Below are 18,996 nucleotides of genomic sequence, written 5' to 3' on the forward strand. Positions count from 1 at the left end.
CCAACAAAACTCCAAAAACCTGTTTGAGGGCAAATCTTTTAAGTTTAGGGCCAAGTATATACAGTTAACATTTATAATTCCTTAGCACTCTGCATTCGCGGCCAGCAAACTTTCAAGGTATCTGGCGGATAAGAAAGCTGGCAGAGACCCCAGAGGAGCAGAAGTCAGTGATACGAAGTAAAGCTGATGCGAATTTATTGCTCCTGGCTTTCAGCTCCTTGCCTCAGTAAGCTTATGCACTGCAAGGGCTTGATTTTCTACACACACCCACACAGTGATCCATAACACTCAAAGGCTATGGCCTCGAGGCTCTTGCACGAACACTCGTTCACATCCGTGTTCACACTCACACGGGCAGTCATGCTCCCACCTGTGCCATTAATTGACAAGAACACTGTTCAGTTGACTGATCAAGAGATATGCAGCGCAAAGGAACAGGATTTGAGACAGCCCAGGGTTTCCTCTTCTAGTAGGTTTAAAACATTTTTTTTTCCTCACTAACTTCCTTCCTGTTCTAACTGCCAGTACTCAGAAGTCAGAGTGAGAGACAGAGGCACCCCAGAGAGCCGTGAGCCACTGAATGTAAGTTGAAATGCCTCCGGGGTTGGGGGCGGGGGAGGCTGTAGGTGGGCACAGGGAAATGTAGGCGATATCTCAACTAGGCGAGGACGCTCTCCAGTTTATTTTTTTTTTTTAGATTACCTTTGAAACAGATAAGAAAGTACTAAGGAGGCAGTAGCAACCATTTGCAGAGAAGGGGAAGTCAGAGCAGGGAATCTTAGCAATGACTCAGGGGAGAGAGCTCAGGGAGGGAGGGGTGGGGTGTGCCCTGCAGCCCATGAGATCCTGAGTGTCTGGGAAAAGGGCTATGAGTGTAACTCCTGGGGAGTGCCCAGAGGGGTTTCCTACAAGGTAGAGGTGGGCATCCAGCCAAGTTTAGAAGCAAAAAGCCTGTGGACCCAAACTGGTGTGGAACATGCTAGTAGAAGAGGGGTTGCTGCTGGGGTGGAGATATGTGGTTTCCTGTTTTTAAGTAGATGTAAAGAGACTGATAGAAAAGAAAAAAGATAAAGACTCAAAGCTGTCAAACATCAAACTGTTTTCCCCTAAAGAATTTTTCTGGTGGTATAAGAGAAATGCATAATGAAAACCTCCCTTCAAGTACTATGGGATTTAACCATCAAGGGGAAGGTGTGGTAGAACATATTGTTATTTACTCATCGGTCACAGAGGGTTCGATTTCTGCCACTAGCAAAGACCACTTATTAAATTTCTGCAGTCAGGAATGCCTGGGTGGCTCAGTCGATTAAGTGTCTGCCTTCGGCTCAGGTCATGATCTCAGGGCCCTGGGATCGAGCCCCACGTTGGGCTCCTTGCTCAGTGGGGAGTCTGCTTCTCCCTCTGCCTGCTGATCTCCCTGCTTGTGCTCTCTCTCTCTCTCTGTCTGTCTCTCTTTCTCTGAAAAATAAATAAAAATCTTAAGTATATATATATAAAATTCCTGCATTCAGATGGGCAGAAAAATCATTGCTGTTGTTGCTAAAAAGAGCTCTTTACATCTGAGAGGACTAAAAGCAAACAGGGAAGGCACCAAATAATTTATTAAGAGATAGGTTCTACAAAAATCCAATTAGCCCCGCTAGGATACCTGCCTCGCAAGCCTTCAAAATGCCAAGGACTGAATTTGGTGACCCTTAGAAGTGCTTTAGGCATGATCTGAAATTCTTCCCTTTAGAGGATGCTCCAGTCAGCATGTTTTATAAACCTAGTCTGTTATTAAACTCTAGACTTAGGGTTACTTGTGGCCTGGGTCTGATCAAGCCCTGGCTATTCTTCCATGCAAGGTCCAGGAAGGCAGACTGCTCTCCCTGAGAGGCCCTTCCCATAGTCACCCCTTTCACATGGAGAGCCACTGAAATCAGGATTAGCATCTTGGCGCCTCCCTGCAGGAATGATTAAGCAAGGGAAAGCGAGAGGTCTGTGCTTGCCCAGGAGGTTTGGCCACAGGGAGACATCACGGATCGTTGCCATTGCTTTGTTTTGCTAAGTGTACAAGAAAACATCCCTCCCAAATCCAGATATGATGCAAGCATAGTAATAAGATCATCTTACTCTTGTGTGAGATGTGCAGAGTTCTGAGAGAAGAGTTCCTTCTCCATTCAGGATGCACAGACCCGGCATGTGTGGAATGACTGTGTTAAAGCTGAACCAAAGCCGACCGGCATGTTCCAGGGATGGGGATTTAGTCCTTCCTTGCTTGGGAGAGCATGAATTTGTCCCTAGGGAAGTAGGCTGGGAGCAACATTGAGGTTCTGTTGTTAGTGGAAGCTCAGCACAGCAAAGCCATTGTGACAGGAAGATCGGCCTGGGCCAATTAATAGGAGCAAAATATAGTACAAATTTCTGCTAGCAGGAAGAGAGAAGCCCCAGGGACTAGAAACAAAGCCAATAGGGAGAGAGAACCAACATCTGTTGAGTGCCTTCTATAGGTGAAGCCTGGTGGTAGAAACTTTCAAAGTCACCAAAAAAAAAAAAAAAAAAAAAAAAAAGAACCAGCAGCTGCAATGCCTTAGAAGGACATTTTAGGAAATGTCCCGTGGGGGAAATTTTCTCTAATCCCACAATCTGGGTGTCCTTATCCGTAGGCAGTGTTATGCTGTCCGAGGCCCTGGATGAAAGTCCACACTGGCATACCCAGGGACGGCTCTCCTGTTGTTCCTGCAACTTCAATGTTTATCACTTCTGTGAGCACTTCCCAAATCGCTCTGGGCCGTGTCACACTCTGTTGTCCACAGCCAGAGCTGGTACGAAGGCACCTGATCTTTCTTAAAGGGGCTGATATTCTCAGCACCCGTGGTTACAGATCGTGTCTTTGCTTCTCTTCGTGCTGAATTTAAAACTTCTGTGACTGTACCGAGTTATGGCAGTCTAGTGTTTTGCTTAATAATGACTTCCTTGATGCAGTTTTCGTCGAGGATTATTTAAAATAAATACCTGTGGAAATACCGAGCGTGGTAACTTCACAGGGCAGCCACTCAGCAGAGATGAATGGCCCCGCCGAGTTCTCTCTCCTTTTGCACAAGAATCTGGGTTAGAAGAGTATACTGTGACTACACAGGGAAGAAAGAATGTATGGTTTCTCTCACCCAGGCAAGTGTTAAAGAATTCTGCTTCTGGGCATCTGTATCCTTCTCTGGACTGATTTTAATATTTATTGTATCTAACAAGACACTGTCCTCGCAGGCACTGAGTTGGTTCTCCTCATCCAGCTTTGCAATTTCAGATGTTCTTCACAGAGCTAAGATGGTGGAGAGCTGCCCTGAGGAGCCCAGGAGGCACCAATCCTTCCATGTTGCTAAGGAAGCCTGAGAAACCACAGAGGACTCCAGAGCCAAGACAGCTTCTGGTGTCCCGAGGGATCAACTTGGATTCCCCAAATAAGCCCAGTCACCAGGCCGGCAGCAAAGCAGACCCAAATCCTTGACTGGCTCTGACATGTCGGCCGTCCTTCAGGGATGACCCAACTCTCCACGTATCCTGGTCAGCAGGGAGAGGACGTGACAGGGTGACAGAGAAAGCTAATGCTTGCATCAGCTTCTCTGATGGAAATCCCCCTACTTCTGGCGCTTCCATATTTCTCTGTCCCTCTGTCATCTCCACCTCTTCTATCTCATATTCATGACCTGTGCATCTAAAGGCATGATCTGGCAACTTTGGAACATGAGTTCAGTCTCCACAGTATTTTGCTCCAGAGCCAAAGGGAATTCTCTCCACTGGTTGTGCCTGTTGTCTTTTGTCATTTCTCATCATTCGCAGAGTGAACTCTGGCTTCAATGAGGAAAGGGAGCAATAAATAGAATCTAAAATTAAAATGTTCGTGAGGAAGTTTTTAAAGAAATATAATAGTGACATTCCCATTTTAAGCTTGATTCAGTTAATAAACAGTTCTCGCAATTCCCAGAACTTCTTGTGTCTTCCGTACTCCTTAAAGAAACAAAATCTATTTTTAAGATGGAAGGAGTGGACATTGTCAACACCGCAGAGACGAGGGAAAGCGTTTGGTGCCTCAGCAGCCAGCTACCTCACTTCACAGAGGCTGTGCCTCATGACAGACAGCCCCGCAGGGCAGGGTTTGGAGGAAGAGACCGGGTAGTTTATTGAACACCTACTATTGGCCAGGATCATCTGAGAGCTTTTCATGTGTTTCCCCAACTCTTCAACCCCATAAAGAAAGAGCATTATTTCCACACTACTGGTGGAAAATCTGGGGCTGAGCGAGGCTGATCATTTGCTTAGTTAGGTCCTGCAATAAGGCAACGCAGAACCACATTTTGAATCTCTGGCCCACCAAACTCAAAGTCCAGGTCCTAGTAGGCCTTAAAGATTACCTTTCTTTGAATTAACCAGGTGATCTGTTTCATCTGAACTCAAGAGTTTCACCTTTCCTTGCCCCCTGCTGCTTTGGAACTGCATCAATGAACCAGACAAGGGGGCTCTATCCTGAGATGGGTGCAAATTCTTAAGTGTATTTCACTTTCGGTGTCTCGGACAATGCACTGGATTTGCAAGCAAAACCACCAATTTGTGCTATGGCAGTCACACCATGAGTGACCGCTCTAATTTAATGTGGCATTTTAATTGAGCCTGAGAGAATTAAGTTTCTATCTCAGCATACCCCAAGCTTACACTGCTTTGCTGCATAGCAAACATGAGGGTGTGAGGGGCTCACTGTGAAAAGTCATCTGTGGAGGCATCTGTGAAGCAGAAGATAAAGATAATGAGCAGTAAGCACACACACACACACATGCACACACACAAAACCGCTATGTGCTTTGGGTCCTGATGGGGCGCACACTAACCTTGTTAAACATGTAATTCTTCGTTCTCCATTTCACTTTTACTGTGTAAAAAAACCAACGTCAAAACGACCTCCAAGCAAATGAAACAACTCTGCTTTTTGTGGAACAGTGGGTGAGCTGCAGAGGAAGGTGAGAAAAGGCCAGCCAGAATGTTCTACACAGATGGCCTGGGTCTTCCCCAACCCCACCTCCACTTCCTCTTTTCTTGTTTCAGAGGCTTCTTTAAATTAAGGAGCGTTCGAGTCATTGAATTAGGAAGAGGCCTCAGAGGTCCTTCTAAGGCAATGATTTCATTTTGCCGAGGACAAAACTGGAGCGCAGAAAGGGTCAGGGACTTGTGCAAGGGGACATGGGGCAGAGTGGCCCTGAAACCCTCTTTATGTGACGCTTCCCTGCCTCGCTAAAGCCGGCAGAGTTTTGCCAAACAGCACATTTCCTGCTGCCTGTGCACCCTCCGGATAGATTTCCAAGATAACTAATAGGTTCTATAATTTCATTTTTACTTCTTACTAAAGACAGGTAGAGCAACAGAGCATAGTGCCTGTGAGCCAGACGAGCTGGCCCAGACAGTGATTCTGCCCCTTACACGATAGGTCATCCTCGGCAAGCTACTTGTCTGAGCTTTAGTTTCCTAACCTATAGAAGAGAACGATGACCATGCCTGCCCCTAGGCTGTAGTGAGGACTGATGAGCTAATCCTCGCAACAGAATTGAGCATTATGTATGGTAACTATTATAATTATCATCATCAATAATAAAGCCAGTTGTTCTTTAGATGATACTCGAAGGTAGTCTGTAGAATTTCCATAAAATGCCCGTTCTCCCTTTCGCAGGCATATCCCACTGTAAAATGGGGGGATAAAGAGAGAGGACTAATAAGGTGCGGTTAAATATGTACACACATAGAGTTTGGGAAATCATTATCAAACTCTATAAGCCATGATGGCTGAAGCTTTGGCAGAATCTGAGGTTCCCCAGAGATGAACTGTGAAATTAAAAAGGCTGTTTCTTTGGGGACTTCACACAAATTTGAGATAATAAAACAGAGATTGGATACGTCTCTTCTGTACACAAGTGAAATAAGGTAACCGAATGCCTGCAATTCAGCTGACGCACGACCTCAGGGCAAGACAAATCTACAGATGGAGAACTTAGAAAGGAAAAGCACCTAGAGGTGGTCTGCTCCAACCCCCCCAAACCTCAAGAGAAGGAGAATAAGATCCACAGTGGGTGAACCGTTTGCTCAGGGCATGACAGCTGATTAGTCTCAGATTTATTAATAAGAATATCAAGATCTAGATGACTGAGAAATTGACTTGCCAGTGATCACACAGATGTTATTGAATCCTGTCCTAGATCATGTCTTTGTCTTTTTCTCTCCCTTTCTCTCTCTCTTTCTCTCATTCTCCTTTCAAAATTGAGATCTCAGGGTGCAGAATAACAACTCCCTGCAGGTATGGAAATCACCTTGAGCTAGGTAGTGGGTAGGTGTGGTGTTATCTTCTGATGGTCAGACTTCAAGCAGATGACTTGTTAGAACCAAGCGATATATTCCAGAGAGTTCTGTCCAAGAGGGCCAAGACATCCTTATCTGTAGATAGGCTTCCTGATGTATGGTTTTTGGTTTTTTTAAGATTTTATTTATTTATTTGAGAGAGAGAGAGTGGGAGGAGGAACAGAAGAGGAGGGAGAAAGACAAGGAGATGGAGACTCTGCACTGAGTGTGGAGCCGGATGCAGGGCTCGATCCCAGGACCATGAGATCATGACCTGAGCCAAAACCAAGAATCAGACACTTAACTGACCAAGTCACCCAGGCACACCGGTTCCTGGGTGTCACCAGAGGAGAACCTCTCTCTTCTGATTAATCTCATCTGGGTTGCTCTTCATCTGCCCCTTAATGATTGTCCTCAAGCTACCCACAACCTACAATCTCCAGCCACTGCATCCTTCATTATTTTTCCAACCAGTTCATTCACTTTCCCTGAGTGTTATTTGGAATATGAGTTGAGCTGGTCACGATATCTATTATGCTGTCTCGAGAGGCTCAGCTATGAGTGGTGCTGAGTCTTCAGCTGAGGAAAGAGTTGCCATAGGAACAAGCCTGCATGCTTCCTTCCTGCACAGGAAGTGGACCTGGGCATTGCAATGCTGTTTGCAGACTTGATCAAGCTCATGGTGTTTGGCTTCTTATTTTGTTAGAAGAGGATCGATGAGCCAAGGGATATCATTTCTTTTTATTCTCTGTTTTTTCCTTCTTTTTCTGTTAAAGTTGTTTTTGTTTGGCTTCCCTTCCAAATTATTTTCCTTTCTGATGCCAGTGAGGGAGACATTGAAACTCAAAACCACAGCTGATTTTGGCCAGAGATAGCTTCAGCCCCTGGGGAACTTGACAGAGGTTTGCAGGCTCACTCAGGATGAGATGTGCTAGATATTGTCTAGAGTTGTACCACCTAGGAACAATGTAGTCTTTAACCACAGGCAGGGAGGACACTCTCGAGGGAGGACTGCAGGAAATCAGGAAATTATCTGCTTGCCCAAATACCTCCCATATTTCCCCAAATAGCTCCATTGCTGCCAGCCACGGGCTGAAATTCTTCCAGTTGAGACTCCTTCCTATTTATTTAAGGACACTGAAGTTCATCCAGCTATGGAAATTTGGGCATTTCTCTTAACCTCTGAGTTTCAATTTTCTCAATGATTACATGACAGGTTGGAATATCTCACCTCTAGGGTTCCTTTCTGCTCTGAAAATCTCTGACTATACACGGCTTAAAACGAATAATTTTTTAAATTTATTATTCAGTCACTAACAATTAAGTGCGAATCATTTTATTAGAATCTCCCCTCCATATTTTAACACATAACAAGTAAATGTAGAGGATAAGGGAAGAAGACAGACTCCTGGGTATACCGAGGTGAGGCCTTAGAGAATAACATCACTAGTCATCTGGCAAGAGGAGGAAGACACTAAAAGGGAAGGGGATCCAGAAAAGGGAGATCAATGGAAGGTAAAGGTAAAATAAAGACATGCTAATCCTTCACATTTTTTCTGGAGGAATTTAAAGCGTCTTTTGTTATTTTATGCCATTTCAAAAGAACAGAAGATCTTTAGATACAGAGCCAAATAAGTCAAACCAGGGGGGTTTATAAAATGCTTAAACTATTCGATTATCATGGGAGATTCAAGAGAAGCACAGAACCTGGTACTTGCTGCCCTCAGGGAGTTATTAGCAGTGCTGGATGGGAACCATTCAGACAACTTGGGCAGGTGTTACAACGTTGCACGACTTACCTTTGAAGTATCGCAGGATTTCAGGGAAAGATTCAATTACTGGGAAGAAGCCAACCGTTTCTTTGACCCCCTGTGTTTTGAAACCATCACAACCGGGATTGTACGATGCTAAGAGCTTGGACACTAGAGGAGTGGCTGGCTTAAGAGGACCGCAGTTATTCCTATAATTGTTTGAACTGGGGCTCTCTGCTCATTATTTGGGACTGCTTGTGTTATGTTGTTTCACTTGGACATTATTCACAAATCAGCTATTTCTCTCTGGTCAGCTTTATTCGGTGAATAGGAGACATTTGCCATGGTACAGAGAAATTCAAGAAGGTCAGAGAAAAGACCAAAGGCATTCTCCGCTTATTGCATAAAAAAAATAATGAGATGAGATTAGGAAAAAATATCCTGGAAAATCACTGATGATTACAGAAGTCCGTGAAGGCAAGGATGGTGTTACCGGCAGCCCCACAAACTTGTTCATATCCATTGACTTTTGGCTAATGGACTATCATTCTCTCTCCCTCTCTCTGAAATAGATCAAAATGACTGAAAAGGACCCAGAAACACACCTGGAAGAGGATGTCGATGAGCTGGACAGCAAGCTCAATTACAAGCCTCCACCCCAGAAGTCCCTGAAAGAGCTACAGGAGATGGACAAAGATGACGAAAGTCTGATCAAGTACAAGAAAACACTCCTGGGGGACGGCCCTGTGGTGGCAGGTGTGTGTGTGTGGAGCGGGATGGGGGGCAGGTGTAGAAGAAAGAGACCACGTGTTGTCAGAGCTAAGCGAGTGAGGCACAGTCTATATGTGCTGCATAAAGTTAAAGACCGTAGGATGAAGTCTTTTTTGGAGATAAAGTGCAAGTCAGCATTGAAATAGGCAAAAAGTACACATGCGGAGGAATTAGAAAGAACCCCCGACTACCACTTAGAACTGTATTCTCTCCATCTCTCACATTTTCTCTCCTTCTCCTCTTTCTCTTTCTCACTCCTTCCTTACCTAATACTCCATCTCTTCCACAGACACAACGACAGAATAAGGTAGACAGGGACAGTGCCCATCTAGCAGAGGAACTTGCCCACAGCCACCCAGGAAATGTTTGCTGTTGCCAACTAAGGTGGACCTCCAAGTGCCTGAAACAGAAATAGCACTGCTCTAATTTATAAGGCCATTGAGCCCAACATGGGGAACCTGCCACTTGCCTTTCTATTGCCACTCCAGACAGAGATACCACTCTTCCTATGTTCCCTCTCTCCGACTTGAAATGTACACACACTGCACACACGTGTCTCTGCCCTAGGCTTACGTTCTCTTTTGAATCCTGCAGACCCGACAGCCCCCAATGTCACGGTTACCCGGCTTACCCTGGTGTGTGAGAGTGCCCCAGGACCAATCACCATGGACCTCACTGGTAAGTGGACACATCTGTTCTGTCCCAAGGGGCCTAGTGATATCACGGGAAAACTTAGTCTCTGTCCCCTCTCCCAGCAAAAGGAAGCGCCAGGAAGGTGAATCCCAGACACATGTATGCTGGGACCAGTTCACAAATCGTTGCTCTCAGGATACACAGTCGCTCAGTGAAAAGCCCAGTCTCTGTCTCTGTTTAATTGAAGACGGTGCAGTCCTAAGTATTGGATCTATTTACTTGTATCGTCATATTTACTTCAGATTTTTATCTTCACACAGCAGCAAGGGAATTACTATTCATGTGAAAAGACATGATGGGGGCACGTGGGTGGCTCAATTGGTTAAGCGTCTGCTTTCGGCCCAGGTCATGATCCTGGAGCCCCAGGATTGAGTCCTGCATCGGGCTCCCTGCTCAGCGGGGAGCCTGCTTCTCCCTCTGACCCTACCTCCTTTCATGCTCTCTCTCTCTCAAATAAATAAAATCTTTAAAAAAAATAAAAAGACTGATGATGGAAATATTACAAAGCAAGCTGAATGCTTCTAACATGTAATCTTTATACAATCTAAACATCAGAGAATATTGACCGTATATCAACTAGAGAACTTCCGTGAAGGCAAGAAGCCATCTAAAATCTTTTAATTAGTGCTGGGAATGCCACTGTTAAATACGTACTATTTTAGCTTAAAGCTCTGATTCTTGTATAAGCGACTTCCCCCACTAGAGACGTACAAATTAGGATGTTATTTCCTTTCCTCTTATTGTGACAATGGTCAAGTCCTTTCCTGACACTTAAATCTTGAGGAGATAGAGAGGCTGAGAAGGTGGGTATTATGGGAGAAATGTGCATCTGAGAGGAATGAGGGAAGGCCCACGGAGCCGGGAGAAAATTATTCCCAGATTCAAAAGGTGGACTCATGAGACAGAGCAAAGCCTGACTCCAGAACAGTAGGCTCAGCAGCGAGGTGATTCCTCTCTCACAGTACATATCCACTCTTTACCTTATATGGCCTTATTTGTCTGAAGGAGGAAATCCGAGGCTGAGAAGACACACTTCCCCTTCAACTGAAACCATTACAGCAGACAAAAATTCACCTACCTCCACATTCTAGCACCTCTCTAGGAGAATCTCTCTCTCCCTTTCTCTCTTTCTTTTTCTCACCAGGACTCAGGCCTCTTCCTGTGTGAAATTGTGTCATGCTAGCAGGTACAACCGTCAGTTTGTGAGATGAGGTCTGATTTAGCACTAAGGAAATCTAAGGGCCTGACCACATCGCAGGGGAAACTCAGTCTCTTTCACTTTCCCAGCATCGGGATGCCCAAATTTGGTTTTCAAGAAGCTACTGAGGTGAATCCCAGTACACACACACACACACACACATATAATACACATAATATATATAGTATGTGTACAAAATATATAGTATATATTATATATGTATAATATATGTGCATACTATATGCATATATACATATCTATACATTATATATACATATAATACACATATAGTTATATACAAAATATATAGTATATGTATTATATACAAGTAATATAGGTATATAATACACATAATATATAGTATATATACAAAATATAAGTATATTATATACATACTACATACACATAGTGTGTGCATGTATATATATATACTTGCATACATATATATATGATATGAAGCACATGCCCAGAGCTATACAAAACACACACATACACACATACACACACATACACATACATTTACCCCTGAATGTCAAATGATACAGGACCACACTGGGAAAAGAACAGAGAGTGATTACCTCTCTAACCAGAGTACAGGAATTAGAGTCAGATCCTGATTTTATGGGGCCCAAAGCTTTTATCACTTAAGTGACTTTCCTTAAGAAAACTAATATGAGATTACAAATGCAAATGCAAAAGTAAGTACAAAAGTGAATATATATCTAGAATGATAAAAGGGAGCCAAAACAAGTAAACTTTTTAAAGCTAGAAAATGTCACAAACATCACCAAATCTACGAAAACAAATAGCTGGTGCTCTTACATAATATTTTTCGTATTAATTTATTTGAGGGGTAGGGACACATTCTTTAATCATCTTTTTGTTTGTCCACTTATGTAATATCATTTTCAGTAGAGAAAATAGAAAGATAATTCAGATTTTCCTCTAGGATGGCTAATTAAAACTTGTTTTTATTATTAACAATTAGAAAAGACATTGTCGGGGCAGCTGGTTGGCTCAGTGGTAGAGCATGCATCCCTCGATCATGAGGTCATGAGTTCAAGCCCCACTTTGGGCATGGAGCCTGCTTAAAAAAAAAAAAGGCATTGTCATACATAGTTCATTGCTGATAATACCTTGTATATTTTAGGGGTGTCATCAAATTTGGGGGAGAAAGCACTATCACATTATTCTCATATCTAGCTGTAAGATTTCAGGCATTTCAAGTGTGTGTGTGTGTGTGTGTGTGTGTGTGATCTCAAATATCTTAGAACTGAAGGCCATGTGGACCATGTTATTCTGACGGCCCCAGCAAACAGCTCTGGAGTTTAAACTCCATTCATCTCCTTGTATTTCTCCTTCTGAGGAGAATAAACTCTCTCTAAATCCACTTCTACAGGAGATCTTGAAGCCCTGAAAAAAGAAACTTTCGTGCTAAAGGAAGGTGTTGAATACAGAGTCAAAATTCACTTCAAAGTAAGTATCTTGCCCTGTATGTTTTCATAAAGTCTACATTCTTCCTATAATCAGAGAAAGAAAAAAATCATCTTGCATTACCATGTTGTCATAGTTTTTTGTTTCTTTTTTTCTCCCCCTGGATCTGGACTGTCTCTCCCCAACTCTGAGCTCTACCTGTCGAGGCCCACCCCTGCTTCCCACCTTTTCCCGACCAGGACCCTCTCCCTGAACTCTCCGTTGATCACTTAACCAACAGGACCCCTCTGTGAACTCCGAATGCTCCCAACCATGAAGCACACCCTGCTTTATATTGTACCAGTTTTGCCATTTCTTCCCTGTACAGTCCAAGCACCCTGAGAAAGGGAGAGATTATATATCTCTTCTTTCCAACATTTTACACAAAACTTTGTAAATGATATTTAGTGAATATGTATTGAGACATCGATACATGAATGAATCGATTAATAGTAAAAAATGGAACAGATAGAGCCTCAGTTCTAATTGCTCAATGCTTATATAAATCCAGGGAGTGTGGACCTTGGTAAATAACTGGAAATTACAATGATAGCTGTGGAGCAAGCAAATATGAAAGAGCAAGACTAAACAGGAGATAAATTGACATATAATGAATAGACACATACACCAATGATCGGCCAAAAGCAAAAAGAAAAATAATCTTGGCTGAAACCAAATAAGTCAGAAATGTACTGTTTGCTCTTAATTGCTTATATTTGCTTTGGTTGCCCTTCTCAGCCATATCCTGCAGGGCAGGGCCCTTCAAGGCCACCAAGGAAGACCCCATCTGCCCTCTGTGTTTGCACACTGAGCTCTTCTTACGCCCCAGTGCAGGATGAATTCAGGGTCTAGGAACAATCCCTGTGTTCCACATATAAATATGCCTCAAAATAATTTCATTCTGAAAATAGTTGTTGATGCCTACTCTATAATATGCACTGAGCTATGGCTCACTTGCTTATTTCCTATAGTATTATTTATTATCGAAGCACCTAAGAGTTTGATATCACATCCAAATATGCCTAGAATTATATCCAAGGCATTGTATCCCAATATGCTTAGAATGGGTTACACACTGGCTTAATTTTTAATCATTAAAACTACTACCTTAATTTATCAATTTAGTAAGCCGGTTGAAACCAAATGAAACAGGACAGGTAAATATTGATGGGAATAAGATCAGAAGGAAAAGTCTGGGTCATGGGCTTCAGCTATGGGTGGGAAGGCCAAAGAGAATGTAGCAAGCGGTCAGTGTTACACATTAGGGTGCTGGAGGACGGGGGCACAGAAAGGGGTTTTCAAGTCCCATCTGCTGCAGACCCTTAGCATTTTCTCAAGTAAGAGAAAAACCACTCTCTCTATATAACCCACACAAAGTTTAACCAACCTGTCCCAGCATGGAGCTACCATCAGAAGAAGCACCAGCTCAAAACTGTAAATAACTGAGAAGCAATTTAGATCTTTACTGACATCTGCTGAAAAATACCCAAGAAAGTTTGCATTTATAACACCAGCAACAGATCCTAAAATCCTCTTGCGTTATCTCTCTCTTAATTGCACTCCGTGTTCTTCTCTTTCTCCAACACCCCGCTCCACCCCCACCCCCACCCCCCGCTTTTGGAGAGAGCGTCATGGCTCTCTCCAAAACCTGGTTTGGGATGGTTCCTTTAGTTTCTTTGCCTTTTCCTTCTGCCTCCCAAGGAAATGTAGTATCTTTGACTTTCACAGCTCTCATGTCACCCAGGTTTTTTCCTCCTGGGGTGAGGGGGAGTGATGGGGAGAAGCGTGCAGATGGAGGAAGAGAATATGATGAATATTCATATTTTTCTCTTACCCATCTCAAACATATTTATATTAAATGAACCCTCAGGGCACTGGGTGGCTCAGTTGGTTAAGCATCCCACTCTTGATTTCAGCTCAGGTCAGGATCTCAGGGTCCTGAGGCCGAGCCCCACGTTGGGCCCCAGGCTGGGCATGGAGCATGCTTAAGCTTCTCTCCCTCTCCCTCGGCCCCTCCCCCTTCTCTAAAAAAAAAATAAATAAATAAAATGAACCCTTTATGGAGCAGTAGAAAAAACAAGGGACTCTGATTTGAAGTCCTTATTGCTGAGCAGCACTCACCATTCCCGTTTTTCAGACTTTTTGCCACCAGACCACATCTCCCATGAGGCCCAAAGGACGAGCTTAGAGACTTCCAGAAAAAGGCATTCACTTTTTTCTACTTGCATGAGCCACATCTGGCAGAGTAATCAGAAAGTTCGGGTGTCATTTTCACACAATTTCTTCAGTGAGGCTGTTTGCATTCTGTCTGCTTTTGATAGATCCATACCATGGATTTTACTGAGTGACAGTCTGAAACCTAAGCTGATGGTGTTCACAGCTGTGACTCTTCGTCACCCACACAGCAGAATGTCACACTGATAAATGGGTTTAATCACTCTGTCCAAAACAAAAAGGCAGCCATAATTACCATGGGGCGAAATTATGTGAAGATGCTTTCATTCTTCATCTTGGCGAACAATTCAGCAGGCTGTCCAACTACTGACGCAACGTTCGCTTTGTTTGTATAAACACGAGCCCTGTATAAAACGAATGGACAACGCAGGTCAGGCCTAGGCAAAATGAATCATGGAAAAACAAAGTGCTTGGGCTGTGTATATTTTCATCCTGCTTTAGTGACCTTGCTTTGAAAGGCTTGGGGAAGTGGTGACATCTCAGACAACATCTGAAAAGAAGAGACATCCACAGTGCTTGCCAGACACAAGTGGATTTCGCCCATTATTTTTATGCGGGGAGGATGTTTCTGTGGGGCAGAAACTCCTCATCTTTAGACTCCAATCTCAGCGACATAACGGGCACAACCCTCTTCTAGACCTGATTGATTTTCCATGACAGCTTTTCTCCTTGTTGTTTGTTTTTCATGGTAGGTGGATCATTTCTGAGGTTAGGGTTTTCAGGTCCTCACATAACAATTTCCATTGGTACCTTTGTAGCCTTTCCTAAGACAAGGACTGTCTTCTGGCCAATAGTTTCAGGCAGGGGGAGCTCAAGACCATTCTTTGGACCTTTAGAGGAAGGAGAAATGTAATGAAGAACATTGAGACAATGTTTTACTTAAGTAGCACCGCCCCCAACCAAACAGCACAGTATTCGATGATTAAAACCAGGTTGGCGATGTTGAATCTTACGATCTCCTCTTTCTAATCTCTGCCTCGCCACCCACACTAAATGATAATACTTATTCTGAATTAAATCTTAACCTTCTTTCATCCTCAAAGAAGAACTCAAAGGAGACTCAGCTAGATAGGATAAGCATGAAGGATAAGGGAAAATGAAAGGCTGCTTCTAATCTGAATTGCTTGGATCCTTCCCACCTACAGGTGAACAGGGATATTGTGTCGGGCCTGAAATACGTTCAGCATACCTACCGGACTGGGGTGAAAGGTAAGGGACCCACACTTCACACTGTCCCAAACTCTGCTCCCCACTGATACTTGAACTTCTGCTTATCAACAATTTTAGTCATAGACTCATTTAAGAATCTGACAAAAAGCTGTGGACACTCTCCCTAGGAAAGAGCACACATACACCTCTGACCTAGACATTAATGGCAAGGCCTACATTCAGAGATCTAGTTTAGACTAGGTCAAGGACTAACCTTCAGCATTTGGCTTCTGTGATTTAAGTTTAGTATTCACAAAGGGGAAGAGTAACCAAGATAAGTTTGAATATGGGGCGCCTGGGTGGCTCAGTCGTGAAGCGTCTGCCTTCGGCTCGGGTCATGATCCCGGGGTCCTGGGATCGAGCCCCGCATCGAGCTCCCTGCTCGGCCAGGAGCCTGCTTCTCCCTCCCCCTCTCCCACTCCCCCTGCTGGTGTTCCCTCCCTAGCTGTCTCTTTCTCTCTGTGTGTCAAATAAATAAATAAAATCTTAAAAAAAAAAGATAACTTTGAATAAAAACAGAGTCAAAAAAAGCACTTCAGAGGTATAAACTTAAGTGTCAGAGAAATCCAAGACTGGAAGGTTCTATCCAGCGGCAAGTGTGGGTTTTTTGGGAATGGGAGTTGTAAGTAGCGTGTGGGCAGGTGTGGAGTGGGGATGGGGAAGCAGGGGGCAGCCCTTAATTTTTAAAACAAAGAAATGGAATTCTTTCTAGAATTAGGAAAAGCTGTGATTGAGACACAATACAACACTATTTGAGCTGCCGTTGCTCTTGAAAAGTTGTACCTAAACTGTACGTGCCTTGGGGAACTGCCTTCAGTTTCCTTCCATTATTATGGGCAGGGAGAAATGAAAATTGGAAAGGTGATGGAAATACTTGTACAGTTCCCTTTTGCCTCAGGGGCTCTCTTCTTCCAGGGGTGGGAAACAGTAAGGACAGGTCAGTTCCCCCAAATTAATAAACAAAGGATTCGAGGGGAAATCGTTTGACAAATTTGCATGACTTGGACGACCATTCAATTGCTCAGATCCCACAGAAGGTTGTTGACCTGGAAGATCTTAACTGGTCTTTCCAGGACCAAGTCTCATGAAAAAAAATAGTTCAACTTCCTATTTTCCCTTGGGTCTAGAGTCTATGTTGCCTCACTTAGGCAAGAGGACGATGATATGTCTGTAGCTGTTTCTCCAAACTTATTCATAACACTTAACAGCTAACTACACATTGCCTGCCTATCTGCCTGCCTACCTTTAGTTATACTTTCTAATGCCCTCTTTTTCTTAATATATGTCCCAGTTACTCACCTATTAATAATTTTGGTTGGCTATTTTCAACATTTGTTCCAGTTCTTCACTTTTTTTTTTTTTTTTTTTACCGAAGCATTGGTTTTCCCTTTCCATCCAAGTCTTCCATCCATGAGTTCTGTTCATTCTGATCACCAGCTGTTGTTACCTTACCTCCCACAATGGATATGTTCATAGGATAATAGTTTGTAGATAGAAAATCCTTGTAGTTCATTATATAAAGAAAGAAACAGAGGCCCAGAAATGTCATATGACGTGAGTGGTTGCAGAGCCAAGACCAGAACTCGGGTCTCAATTAATGAAGGATTTTTTTAATGGTATAACCTGCTACATCTCTATAAAAGAAGAGTCTTGATCCCCGTAGATTTAAGGTGCTGATTTCCCAACTTTTCTGATAGCATCAGCTGTGAGGTTTTTTAAAAGCATTGATTCTTGGGGTGCCTGGGTGGCCCAGTCGGTTAAGCTCCTGCCTTCAGCTCAGGTCATGATCCCCAGAGTCCTAGGATCAAACCCCTGTATCCGGCTCCCTGCTCAGTGAGGAGTCTGCTTCTCCCTCTCCCTCTGACTCTCCCCCTGCTTGTGGTCTTTCTTGCTCACACTCTTTCAAATAAATAAATAAAAATCTTAAATAAATAAATAATAAAATAAAATAAAAACACTGATTCTGACACTGCCCATAGCAGATTACTGATCCATAGTCTCTGATAGTGAAACTGTATTATTACAAGGCACTCCAATTAAAAATATATATATTTTAAAGGTTAAAAAAAAAAAAAAAAAAAAGATGCCCAGGTAAATGTGATGTTTACCCAGGCTTGGAAACTGTGGCTTTTGGTTTTGGTCACTGTAGGCTGTGCTCCAGATTTTCCAGTTTTCTGTCTTTGCTTTTCCTCTGTCAAATGCTTACCCTAATGACCTTGTCATTCTTCCTAGTGGACAAAGCAACGTTTATGGTTGGCAGCTATGGACCTCGGCCAGAGGAGTATGAGTTCCTGACTCCAACTGAGGAGGCTCCCAAGGGCATGCTGGCCCGAGGCACTTACCACAACAAGTCCTTCTTCACCGACGATGACAAGCACGACCACCTTACCTGGGAGTGGAACCTGTCCATTAAGAAGGAGTGGACAGAATGAGTGCATCTGCCCATCCCTTTCCCTACCTTGCCACCCAGAAGTACCCTCTCAGTCATGTTCACCACCTTGTCCCTCCTCCATGTTCACAGCTGGATCCCTTCCCCAATGCTCCCCACATTCTGTTATCCACACATCTTATCTCACAATGTCTCTCAAAGTGTTCCCTAAGCACGACATGCTTAAAACCCAGGCTTTAATCCAGCGCATTTCTTCTGGTCCCCTATCATGGCCAGAACTTCAAAATTCTTCATTTCAATACCCAGTCATTTAATGTTTCCTTCTATGTTCCCCATTTGAGCAACTAGAGGCCAGGAAATTGGCAAACCACCACCAACAGTCCTTTTGCCTTGGGTTCCAGTAGCTCATTCCCATCCCTGGATTCTTCTGTGGTTGCTGCTGGCTCAGTGAAGGTTCCTAATCACATTCCCTACCAGTTGAGGTTCTTCTTTTCTGGGAGACTGTAAACAGCACAAGAGAGTAAATAAAACAATTAAATGATCCAACTGAGACCCTCATTTCCCTGCTTTCTTCCTTCAAACAAATATGATAACTAAATTGTTCACATTTGTTAGTTTCCTCAGAGGGCATGTGGGCTGGACACAGTAGAAAAGGTATTTACATCACCAGGAAGAGTTTGGTCTCCCTGTTCCAGGGCAATGAGCAACGGATATTCAGAATATGAGTATTAGAAATCTTGAGTTATTTTACTTTATAGTAGTACCACATGGAACTTTCTCCTGAGCTTGAGACCTCTATATTTCACTGCCTATGGGAATCCCGTTTTGGATTTCTGAGGGCACCTGTGGGCCAAATCAGACACTGCCTCTTACCTGCTTATGATTTTTCAATGTAATCCCATCAGCTAGAGAATAAGATCCTA

General features: G+C 43.4%; 2 protein-coding genes across 5 annotated transcripts in view; one reads left to right on the plus strand and one right to left on the minus strand.

Annotated features, from left to right (window-relative positions):
* Positions 1-14,813, minus strand: part of PDE6H (phosphodiesterase 6H) — a 34,806-nt gene extending 19,993 nt beyond the window's left edge. The window contains exons 1-2 of one of the 4 annotated variants that reach the window (XM_035028158.1): positions 14,711-14,813; positions 14,362-14,477 (exon numbers count right to left, since the gene is read on the minus strand). In XM_035028158.1, the coding sequence (XP_034884049.1) occupies positions 14,362-14,477; positions 14,711-14,713 (119 nt within the window). In that variant the 5' untranslated portion in view covers positions 14,714-14,813. Of the gene's footprint in view, positions 1-370; positions 610-2,112; positions 2,550-14,361; positions 14,553-14,710 lie in introns of those variants that run through there. The other 3 variants (XM_035028160.1, XM_035028159.1, XM_035028161.1) reach the window with 3 other exon arrangements.
* Positions 504-18,619, plus strand: ARHGDIB (Rho GDP dissociation inhibitor beta). The gene is made up of 6 exons (XM_035028157.1): positions 504-582; positions 8,678-8,861; positions 9,471-9,554; positions 12,167-12,243; positions 15,621-15,684; positions 17,917-18,619. Exons 2-6 carry the CDS (start codon positions 8,684-8,686, stop codon positions 18,114-18,116), a joined length of 603 nt encoding a protein of 200 aa, XP_034884048.1. The 5' UTR covers positions 504-582; positions 8,678-8,683; the 3' UTR covers positions 18,117-18,619.
* The last annotated feature ends 377 nt before the right edge of the window (positions 18,620-18,996 follow it).

This window comes from Mirounga leonina, unplaced genomic scaffold (assembly GCF_011800145.1).
Source record: "Mirounga leonina isolate KUSES-001 unplaced genomic scaffold, KU_Mleo_1.0 Mir_201, whole genome shotgun sequence".
Taxonomy (NCBI): domain Eukaryota; kingdom Metazoa; phylum Chordata; class Mammalia; order Carnivora; family Phocidae; genus Mirounga; species Mirounga leonina.

Bases quoted from the DNA above. Each gene is read 5' to 3' on its own strand.
- ARHGDIB (XM_035028157.1), top strand. From the start codon at position 8,684: ATGACTGAAAAGGACCCAGAAACACACCTGGAAGAGGATGTCGATGAG. The intron at 9,555-12,166 runs GTAAGTGGACAC...CCACTTCTACAG, and splicing joins AATCACCATGGACCTCACTG to GAGATCTTGAAGCCCTGAAA. The intron at 15,685-17,916 runs GTAAGGGACCCA...CATTCTTCCTAG, and splicing joins CTACCGGACTGGGGTGAAAG to TGGACAAAGCAACGTTTATG.